This window comes from Oryzias melastigma, linkage group LG12 (genome assembly GCF_002922805.2).
Source record: "Oryzias melastigma strain HK-1 linkage group LG12, ASM292280v2, whole genome shotgun sequence".
In the NCBI taxonomy this organism is placed as follows: domain Eukaryota; kingdom Metazoa; phylum Chordata; class Actinopteri; order Beloniformes; family Adrianichthyidae; genus Oryzias; species Oryzias melastigma.
Window position 1 is genome coordinate 522,815 of NC_050523.1, and position 11,120 is coordinate 533,934.

The 11,120-nt window shown below is 46.7% G+C and overlaps 2 protein-coding genes across 2 annotated transcripts in view; both read right to left on the reverse strand.

Moving 5' to 3' along the window:
* atp6v1b2 (ATPase H+ transporting V1 subunit B2) overlaps positions 1-3,098 on the reverse strand; it is a 9,320-nt gene extending 6,222 nt beyond the window's left edge. Inside the window, exons 1-6 of the mRNA XM_024298929.2 lie at positions 2,886-3,098; positions 1,341-1,396; positions 572-670; positions 407-500; positions 238-315; positions 15-154 (exon numbers count right to left, since the gene is read on the reverse strand). Of these exons, the coding sequence (XP_024154697.1) occupies positions 15-154; positions 238-315; positions 407-500; positions 572-670; positions 1,341-1,396; positions 2,886-3,057 (639 nt within the window). The 5' untranslated portion in view covers positions 3,058-3,098. The remainder of the gene's footprint in view (positions 1-14; positions 155-237; positions 316-406; positions 501-571; positions 671-1,340; positions 1,397-2,885) is intronic.
* A 138-nt stretch (positions 3,099-3,236) lies between these two features.
* dusp11 (dual specificity phosphatase 11 (RNA/RNP complex 1-interacting)) lies at positions 3,237-10,819 on the reverse strand. The gene is made up of 9 exons (XM_024298930.2): positions 10,525-10,819; positions 8,447-8,522; positions 8,251-8,382; positions 8,052-8,175; positions 7,100-7,160; positions 6,979-7,025; positions 6,837-6,912; positions 6,645-6,752; positions 3,237-4,332 (listed from the first exon to the last, which is right to left on the reverse strand). Exons 1-9 carry the CDS (start codon positions 10,572-10,574, stop codon positions 3,987-3,989), a joined length of 1,020 nt encoding a protein of 339 aa, XP_024154698.1. The 5' UTR covers positions 10,575-10,819; the 3' UTR covers positions 3,237-3,986.
* Between the last annotated feature and the right edge of the window lie 301 nt (positions 10,820-11,120).

Genomic DNA, 11,120 nt, shown 5'->3' on the forward strand with positions numbered 1-11,120 from the left:
GTGCATGTGTGTGCCTCGTTGTGCGGCAGTCCTGCTGCAGAGAAGATGGGGATCTTCTGGCCTCTGGCGATGCTGTTCATGCCGTCGATGGCGGAGATGCCGGTCTGGATCATCTCCTCGGGGTAGATGCGGCACTGAGGGTTGATGGGCTGTCCTGTATGAGCACACCAGAGACGGTTGTCATGGTAACATCATCATCAGCTCAGACCAGCAGGTTCTCTGCAGAGTCCAAGTCACCCATGATGTCCAGGTAGTCCTCCGCCAGCACGGCAGGTCCTCTGTCGATGGGTTTCCCTGACCCGTTGAACACCCGGCCTGCAAACACAAACCCGTCACTCGTCTGCAGGAAGAGCTTCTCCGGTCCAGATCCGACCCGGATCAGAGGGATCCGGTCAGCGACCCGTACCCAGCATGTCCTCAGAGACCGGCGTCCGCAGGATGTCGCCCGTGAACTCACAGCTGGTCTTCTTGGCATCGATACCTGCAGTCCCTTCAAAAACCTGCAGGGGGCGGACACAGAGGTATCAGAACCCCACCTGAGAGACGACTGGACCTGAGCCGGGCGGAGTACCTGCACCACAGCCTTGGAGCCGTTCACCTCCAGAACCTGCCCGCTCCTCCTGGTACCGTCGGGCAGCGTGAGGTGGACGATCTCGGCGTATCGAGGAAACTGTTCAGCAGAGACAGAAAGATCAACAGAACCGCTTCCAGAACCAGCTCTGGAACCTTCCAACGGAAGAGTTCTGACAGAAGCCCGGCGGGCCGAGGGAACCGTCAGGCTTCCTGTCTGCAGAGGATACAACAGGAAGAACCCGAACCAAACATCTCCGGCGTCCAGCGTCAGCGTGGAACACCTGAGAGACTTTGGACTTTTAAACCTTTAACGGGGAAGAAGCCATGGTTTTTCAAAATAAAAGCCACACATTTATAAAAACTCGAGAAGATTCATAGAAATTCTCGGAGTTTCTCTGCAACAAAAAACAAAGTTTGATTTTCTTTGGTGAAACATTTTCAAAACTAATCTCAACATTCTTTTTCCTTATAAAATCACATCTTTTTGACGCATACATTCATGAAAATTTTTTGTAATTTTTAAAAAAAAATGTCTTCTTAACTTTTCAACTTTATCTTTCTATGTTTCATTTTTTCTATTATAATGGTCCAAATACCCTCCTATAATATTTGTTTTTTACAAATCTATTAAAAAGAATCAGTTTTGTCTAAAATAAAAATATTTTCCTGATTTATGAGACATAAATTTACATCCTAAAATAAAACATTTCTCTTAAAAAATGTGAAATAAAAAAACATAAAGGAAAGTTCTGATCCGAGTTTCTTACCTTCACCTGGTCCAGGATGACCAGCGGCCCGTTGACCCCAGACACCGTCCTGTAGGCTGCAGGTGAGGAGCGCAGGAGGCGTCATAGAACGGTTCTGGAACACTTTATGTCTGTTTGTCTGCTTCTTCGTCATGTGATTCATGAATACTTAAGGATTCTTGAGGACCTGAATCTGTATTAATATCTGATCAGAAGTTCAGAACCAGATATTGATCGTTTGAGTGGATTTATTACTGACCTCAACAGGAGCCACGAAGAAAAACACTCATTTACATCCATGTTAATGTTACTATCGTCAAACCTGTCAAACATAAATAAAACATGAATTGAAAATACTATTTCTTCTAAATGAATGACTTCCTTTCAAAATAAAAGGTGTCACATAACATCATCTCAATGCACTGAATGTGGTGGTAGGAAGAACAGAGATTTAAAAAAATCTGTTTATTTTACTATTGAATCTCAGTCAGAAATTTAAAATTAAATCAGAGCTAATTAATCTACTTTGACTGTATTTTTGAACCATTGGGCTCACTTATCATCCTTAAAAAATAGAAAATCTGCTGTATATTCTGTGCCTTAATTCTTGTTTTTATTCTTTATTAACCAAAGAGCCACGACCGAAGGGGTCAGAGAACCACATGTGGCTCAGGGGCTGCAGGTTAGTGACCCTGGTTTAGGTAAAGAAAACGGAAAATTAGAAGTGAAATCAGGAGTGGGTTCATGTAGATTCACATCATCACACTCCTTAAAGACATCTACTGAACTCTTCTGTCATGTAAACAAACCAACAAATGTCTTTATTTTTGAGTAATAATGTAATTATTTGGCAAACTTAAGAGTATTTTCCAATCAGTTTTACGTCTTTTTATGTGTGACATGTTTTCGTGTGGATCTCAGCAGGATGTCTGGTTTATGTTTTATTATTTCTTTGATTAATCAAATAACACGTCTTTACTGCATCATCACTCATGAAGAGTCAGAATACACACAACACAATTTAAAAACACGTATCTGTGTGTTTACTAACCACGACGGTGAAATAGGACCATCAAAAAAAAAATAAATACATTTAATTTATTTTAATTTGAAGAGATTTAAAGTCTTTATTAAAAAATGTGATTTAGCCCTAATATTGTTGTATCTCATAAAGTTTAGTTTCTGTTCAGGAAATTCCTGTTAATGGAGGTTTTTTAAAAAAAAAAGACGTTTCTGTTATAAATTAATGTTTATAAATGCAATAATCTCTCTGATAAATTATTTATTTTGTTGACATTTAAATGATTAAAAATGATCAATTAAAAAAGGAACTATAACGAAACAATTCCGATTCAATCAGAAATTGGACAGAAACGTCCTACGAGTTACCTGTGCGCGTGTCACCTGAGTGGGAGGAGCTGCAGTGTTTGGTTAACATTTAAAGCTGTGTTAGCTCTGACTCTCCTGTTCACGGATGTACGTGAATGCACCACCGTTCTGCTGATTTATGGTTCGCGGCCGCGGTGCGTTCACGGACCCACTCCCGGCACGGAGAGACGGACTCACTCAGTCGCGGCTGCGTGATGTAGTCGCGGCTCGCGGCCATGGCGTGCTCCCGGGAGGCGGCGGTCCCGGCGGGGCCCGGTGCGGCGGCGGGCGCGGGCCTGCTGCCGCTCACGGCCGAGGAGAGCTCGTTCATGGCGCCGTTCATCATCCCTCTGAGCGCCTTCATCGCCATGGTTCCTCCTGCTGCGCGGCGGGTCGTGACTGCCACGGCGCATGCGCAGCACGCGCGGGCTGCATCATTCCCCCCAAAACCACCAGTCAGAAAAACAAACCTTAAAATTCAACATTCATCTGAACAATGAACATCTCAACCTTTATTTAACCAGGATAGTCCCATTTTATTGAGAAACATTTATTTAAAAGTTCTTTCTTTTTTATTTAGAAACATTCGGGGATAAATATTAAATATTCATCCATGACTTTGGCGGATTTCTAAACTGTCATGTTGGTGATGGGGGGGGAATCCTCCTGGGAGGAGGAGGAGAGGCGTTGGCTTCGGGTCGGGTCAGAACCGGTTCTGCAGTCGGCAGCTCCATCTGGACCACAGCAGTAGCTGGAGCTCTGTTTCACCCACAGGCCCTGAACGCCACATGGCAGCGTGTGGGCGGAGTCTCTGCTGTTTGTTTGTACACAACAATGACTGGAGGCTTAAAACAACTTTATTTAACCACAAATTCAATAACTTAAAATTAAATTAGGGTCACATGTTTTAGTAAAAATGATCAAATTAGACATCAGCGGACCCGAGAGTCTGAACCACTTCGGGTCAGTACCGCCTCCAAACACTAGAGGTCAGACTTTGTAGCTGTAGCTAGAGCTAGCGTGCTAAAGCTAACGTCATGTGATTTCTTTTCATTTGAAGATCTGAATCTCTGTAGCGTCTGAGCCCTGACTCCTCCCCATTTCTGGAGGGGAGGAGCCAATCAGAGACGGCCGTAGGCAGCAGAACCGCCTTTGTTTCTTTGTGTTGCATTAAAGAACATCTGTAAAAGCAGGAATTTTCTGTTCTCTCTGTGCAGATCAGCTGTGCAGCTTAAAACCACAATAAAAACTTAAGAGGAAAAGTTATTTTGGATCCGGGTCGTGTGATCCGGGTCGGGCTCAGAACTCTGGTCCGTTCCGCCACCAGCCCTCCCTGCTCGACTGTCTCCATCCCGGGGGGGTCCAGTCCTCCTCCCCTGCGGCCCAGCTGGGCGAGTACTGGAGGTGGGGTTGGGGGGCGGGCCACCTCCTGCCCTCTGGAGGGGCGTGGGGGGGGCGCCACGCCGGTCCGGATGGTGGAGGGGGTCTGAACTGGTTCGTCTCAGGATGGGGGTGTCGCCTCCAGTCACTGTGTGGGGGAGGGGCGCCCCATCGATACGGCTGGAACAGTGGGGGGCGGGGGGGAACAGGGTGGGGTCTCTCAGGTTGAGGGCGGGGCCAGGAGTTGATGTTTGGCGGGAAACTCCTGCAAAGTTAGATTTTAAAAATTCAGATTTTCATCAAAACCTTCTTAAAAACTTTTATTTTGAAGGCACTTCCTGTGTTTTTGAGTCTTGAAGAGACTTTGTTCAATGTGAACTCTGATGTTGACGTTTTGATTCATTTGATAATTCAATAAATGAGATTTAACATGAAATATTTTCATTCTTTGATGGTCAGAAATCTTTCAGTTTAGATTCAGTTGAACTTTTAGGGATTTATTTACTTTAAGGTTCGGTTCTTCTTATCTTTGAAATAATGTTCATCATCAAAGTGCAGAGACAGAACAGCACTATCTGAATCCTCTGCCTTCAGACCAGCATCGGTTCTTCGTGGTTTCTGAAGGAACTCGGCGCTGGGCGGATCCAAACCTCAGAGTGGAAGAGGCCGGCCCGTCACCTCCAGAACCTCCTGTACGCTGAAGATAACTCCTCATCTGGTCATTTGGGGTTACCCTCCTGCTGCTAAACACACCTGGAGTCTCCCTGATAGTGTTGCATGATGGGTAAATATCTACCTTGAGATGTTTAATTCTGACCAAATCTCTATTTGTAGAAATGAAAACGTTTCAAAGTTCTTCACCAGTCTGAAGGCGGTTCTGTTTCACTCGTGATCGGGTTTGAGTGAAGGCTATCTGCACCTGTTTGGAAGAACTGGAAGACCTGATTATGATCTCAGGAACCCAATGAAGCCTATAAGCCCTCATGAACCCTCATGAACCTTTATGAACCCCCACGAACCCTCATGAACCTCAGGAACCCCATGAACCTTTATGAACCCTCATGAACCTTTATGAACCCCCACGAACCCTCATGAACCCCATGAACCTTTATGAACCTCATGAACCCTCATGAACAACATGAACCCTACTAACCCTCATGAACCCCATGAACCTTCATGAACCTCATGAACCCCCATGAACCTTTATGAACCTTCATGAACCTCATGAACCCCTTCAGAGTTCAGCTGGTGAGGCTGGAAGAACTGATGCTGGTTTGAAGGAAAAGGATGGAAATAAAATATTTGGATCTGATTTAGTTTTTGTTTGTGTTTATTAATTAATACAAAAAAATTATGAAAGTTCCTGAAAGGGATTAGAGTTCATCTACGGTTCATAGTTTTGTTTTTTACTAATAGACTCTTCACGGTGACGTCAGACAAAATGGCTGCAGGGCCGGAAACGGGAATCTTTACTTCCTGTGTTCACATTTAGAACGGCTGACAGCTGATCGCTGGCTGACACCATTTTAGCTAAATAATAAATGGAAAAAACAGAAAAATGTACAAAAGTTATTTTATAAATGTTGAACCGTCGAATGAACGCCGGCGTTTTGGCTGTCGCTGCTCCCTGGAAATTATTGAAACATTTTCCAGGTTCCCGCGCTCCTGTGGACCACGTCACCATCATCACAGCTGGCGGCAGACGGTCAGCTGGTCAGTGACGCTTTTCTTTTTTTAACTTGTCCTTTCTCCCCGCCCCACCCCAGGTACGAGCCAGGGCCCCCCAAGGGAGACCCACCCCATACTCCAGACAACCGCCTGCCCCCACCGCGAAGGTCCAGTGAAGAAGCAGGGCAGGGGCCGCCCACCCCCGCCGAGCAGAGGGGAACCCAAGAGAAACAGAGACCCCAAGGAGTGATGTAAACAAGGCCAGACCAGGCACACCCACTGATGGAGTTAAGGAGAGGACTAGTTCTTGAAAGCAGGGACCGGACTCCGCACCACCGAGACCTGGACACCCCCCGGCTCCGATGTAGATTGATCCCCTGCTAGATCTTAAATCTTGGGGATCCCACTCCCGGCGTGGGGAGGAGACCGCCGGGCCCAGGAGACCGGCACCCAAGAGACTAGACCACCAGGCCGAGGTTCCCCGCACCCCCGCCAGGGATGGGGCAGGGGACAGAAGGTCGATGGTCCCACCTTCCTTGTGTGATGCTTGCGTGTTTGCTTGTTAGAGTGTATGTTTGTGGTGTTAGAGGTGTGTGTACTAAAGGGGTGCAGTTAAAATTGGCGGGAGGGGCACTGAAGGACATCGACTGTTTGCTGGCAGTGATGTCCAAGCACCCCCCCACCAAGGGTCCTACATGTAGCTGGTCAGAGACGTTTAACGAGTAGCTAAGCTTTCATCCGCTCTCAGGAGCATCTCGTCTCGTCCAGGATCTCCTCCTCGACCACGAGCTGGATCGGACGTGCCGGACAGACATGGCAGCAGCCGAATGGTGGATTTAGATCATGTGACCGATCATCTCCTCAGTCACATGGTTCACAGCAGAGCAGCTGATTGGTTGAAGCTTCTACCTGTAGCTGGCGGCGTCGTCAAGGCCCGGCGGCGTCTCCGTGGGAGTCGGCCGGCTCGTGGCCTGGCCTCTCTTTGGCTCCTCCTCCAACTCCTCCATGCCGGCATTACTAGAGCAGAAGAAGAGAGGATGAGGAGGAGTCTGCTCCTCTTTGTCTCCTCAGATGACACAAAAGCAGAGAAGTCTGCATCACCTCCTCTTCGGCCCCTGATGAAGGTCGTCCAGGTAGTTCTTCCTCTCCATGGCGTGACCCCGGGACGAGTTAAAGACTGAAACAGGACGACGCCTCAGAAACACAAACACACACCTGTGACCCGCCACAATAAGAGACTCACGCTTCACGGCCGCTGCAGGCTCCATTCCATCCACGTCGATCAGATACCTGCAGGATCACACAGCTGTCAAGCCCCGCCCATGCACCCAGCCCCGCCCCACAGGTGTTCCCTCACTACCCACCTGCAGATCAGGTATCCGGTGCGGTTCAGACCATGTGTGCAGTGGACTCCGATCAGTTTGTCTGGAGAAACAGTTTCAGAACTTTCTGTTTGTGAAACCCACTTACAGAGTAGACCAGAGGACCGGTCCAGTTCAGACCAGATCCAGTTCAGACCGGTCCAGTTCAGACCAGTCCAGTTCAGACCAGATCCAGTTCAGACCAAATCCACTTTAGACCAGATCCAGTTCAGACCAAATCCACTTTAGACCAGATCCAGTTCAGACCAGATCTACTTTAGACCAGATCCAGTTCAGACCAGTTCAGGTCAGACCAGATCCAGCTTAGACCAGATCCAGTTCAGACCAGATTTACAGCATTTACAGACCGACTCCAGATCTAACTATCCAATTCTGACTTGATCGAGTATTGACTGAATCCAGTTCAAACCGGATCTAGTTCAGACTGAGTCTAGTTTAGACTAGAAACAGATTAGACTGAATCCTGTCTTTGGTTCAGAATTGATCTAGTTTTGACGAGATCCATTTCAGATTGATCAGGTTCAGACTGAGTTTGGTTCACACTGGATCCAGTTCAGACTGAGTCTGGGCTCAGCCTCAGTCTGAACTGGACTCTGTATATCCAGATTTTCCTGAACCGGTTTAGAAATCAAAGGATTCTGATCTCACTGAAAAACAGATTTAAATCTTGAACCAGATTTGTTTGTTTACATTGCTCTGATGCTTCTACAGTTTGTAACTGTAATAACGTTTTAACAAATGCCGAGTCATGTTCGGTTCTGACCCGACCCGTCAGGATCCTGACCTTTAACCCCAGACAGACCAGCAGATTTCTGTGGCGTTTGGAGTTTTATCCCGGCGTTGTGTTCGAGGTCTGCTGGGTTTTTGGGTTTTACCCTGAACGCTCAGCCTGTGCGTTTACATATATCAAAGCGGTGAGGTCAGGGTCGGTCACCGTTGTTCTGGTTCTGTCGCAGGAAGTTGCGCACGGCTCGCTTGAAGCTCAGGATGGTGCCGTTGCTGGGAACCTGGTGGCCGACCGTGAAGATCTTCACCACCCTCAGGGACTCGGGGAGGTCCTGCTCACAAACACCACATCAGCTTCCTGCTGGTTCTGGTTCCGACAGACCAGAACCCTGCAGCCCGGTTCTGACCTGCGGCCCGTAGTAGCGCGAGGTGAAGGTCAGGTCGATGATCAGCCCCAGCTCCTGCCGGTCTCTGCTCACGGCGTCCAGCAGCTCCCAGGGTCCGAAGGCGGCGGAGGCGGGGAGCTTCTGGTTCAGAGCCTGCGGACCCAAAGACGTGAGGAAGGACACACCTTCACACAGACTCCGCCCACGTCCAGCTCACCTGCTTCAGAGGGACCTTGAAGGCGATGAATCGAGTCCCTGGGAGCCTCTTCCCCACCGGGGAGTAGTCCAGCCACCTGTGGACACAGAAGGTTCTGCAGGTGAACATCCGGAATGTGGCGCCAGCAGGTGTCGGCCGGGGTGGGGGTGGGGGGGCACCCCGCAGACACCCTAAACTGTGCTTGGATCTGTTATTCATTCTATCTGTACACCGTCAGAAGGGATCATTCCCGAGGAGAGGAGATGAGGAGCACATGCACCGGCTGGCGTGCTATCTGTCATCTGCTCTCACTATAAACCACACTATCGTCTGCAAACATCATAGTCCACGGTGATTCCTGTATAGTTGGAAAATAAAACAATATTTTTGTGCAACTCAGAATGTTGACTGTACTTTTATTCGTCTATAAGTAGCATGAAATATAGACAATACATCAAAGGATATCAGCAGGTGACGTTCTTTTCTACAGGCTGTTTAACTAGCTTAAGTAGAAGGACTTTGTTTTTAGAAAATATAGCTCATGGTTTTGGTGTGCCACCCCAAGATTTAAAGTGGCCCCCCAGTGGCCACCCCTTGGAAAAATTTCTGGAGGCGCCACTAAACCAGAACCGTCAGAAGAACTCTGGACTTCCCACTAACAGGTGAAGGTTCTGCTTTTGCTTGTTTACGTCTGAGGCGGAAACTTCAGAGGATCAGATAAGAGGCCCGTTTCAAGAAGCAGCTTCAACAAATTTGGAGTTCAAACCTGAACTCAGAGGCCACAGACTCGAAATTCTCTAACTTGGAGTTTTGGGTTTCAGAACAGCTGAAAAGAGTTGATTCAATCAACTTGATCAGAACCAGAATCAGGTGGAGCGTCTCGACCATGAAAGCCCTGATCAATGGAGCAAAGACAGCACGATTCACCATGGCAACGGGAACAAACACCTTTAGGGCTTCGTACTTCACAGAAACTGATGAGTTCCTTTAAGCATATGCGACTACGAGAACATTTTCATCAGAGAATCTCTGCAGAGTTAATGTGAACGTCTACATTTGAATCATTTCAGTGAATGAATAAATAATAATCATGTCAGGAAGGTTATTCTGTCACTTGTTAAGTCAGGAATGGTTCTTGATCTGTTACTAATTTAACCAATAATCTCTGTAATCCCATGAACGACCGTTATCCTTACCCCCCCCCCCATACATGCCTGGAATATGTTAAAATAAGCATTTATTTATTTTAATTCTCAAGACTTTAAAAATATTCACTGAAAAGTTTTTGTGTGTTTTTTAAGCATAAAAACACTTTCTGTAACCACGACTCGAACTCGGGCCTCCGTGGGGGAGCAGTGTTGCTGACGACTGAGCTGACATTCATCTCAAGTTCTGGACCGTATGAATCGACACGCTTCCCGTGTTTAAATGTAATGATCTCCATTGTTAAAGGTTTAAATGAGGAAGATAAAACTCTGTATCATTACGATCGAGTCCCTGGAAAAACTCACTATTTATAATATCACTGAAATAAAAATGAATCAGGAAACTGCAGTCAGTCGACTCGTGTCCTCCAAATCCTCTACCGACGTAAATAACATTTCCTCTGGATTAATCAGCCTCCTCTCTACATGATCCTCTATGAATGAACATGTCATTCTGGTTTCTGAGTGGTGGAAACGTGATGTCTCTAATGTGAATGTTCTCTAAATGTTAATGAGGAACTCATATTTGAACATCCTTCACTTTAAAAAGGGGCGGAGACCGCAGAGAACTCTAAGTTTCCTGAAGAAAACCTGCTACCGACCAGGTTTCGTTCAGACTCGGTTACCATAGTGATTGATTCTGAGTTCAGCTTAACCCGCTTCTTGAAACGGGTTTAAGTTATCTCTGTTTCTGAAACCAGAAACTCAGAGTTTTACTGAATTTGGAGTTCATGAACTCGGAGTTTCAACAAAACCTGCTTGTTGAAACGGGCCCCTGGTGACTATGATGTCTTCAAAGCGCGTGACTCACCTGTGTTTGTTTGTTTGTTTACAAACAGCTTGTGAAGAGAACAACACCGTCAGCAGCAGCGCGTGACACAAGAAGAAGCTCACCTGTCCGGGATGTCGTTCTTCTTCTTTGTCTTCTGGTATTTTCGGGACATTTTTCCAAACAAGTGAAACGGAAAACGCAAATAAAAAGCACGTGAGCCCCGCGCGCGCAGTCTCTCGCAGCTCCGCGCGCCCCTCAGCGTCTTCCCGCGCGCCGCTCCGTGGGTTTTCGCCTCATCTCTCCGTCTTTAGACTTCTCTCGAACTTGTTTTCTTTTTCTTTGAGAAAGTTCGCCGCCGGAACCGAGACCTGCCGCGTGGCCCACGTCACTGCCGCTGCCGGCGCGGCTCGATGACGTCACACGAGAGCACGAGGGACCGGCTTTTCCTGTCTTTTATTTTATTTTAAAATAATATTAATAATAATAAAATGTTTCAAAATAAGATAATAAATGAATATATACATTTATATGTAAAAAAATCAGTTTAATGAAGTGTTACGAAATGATTTGTTGTTAAACTTTCATTCCAGAGCGAGTTGTCAAACCAGGAGAGAAAATCAGCTGATGACGGAAAGAAAAAAACGTTAAATTCTTTATTCATAGATTTTATTCTCTGTTTGGACTTTTAATAACTTAGAACCAAGTCAGGCAAAATGTT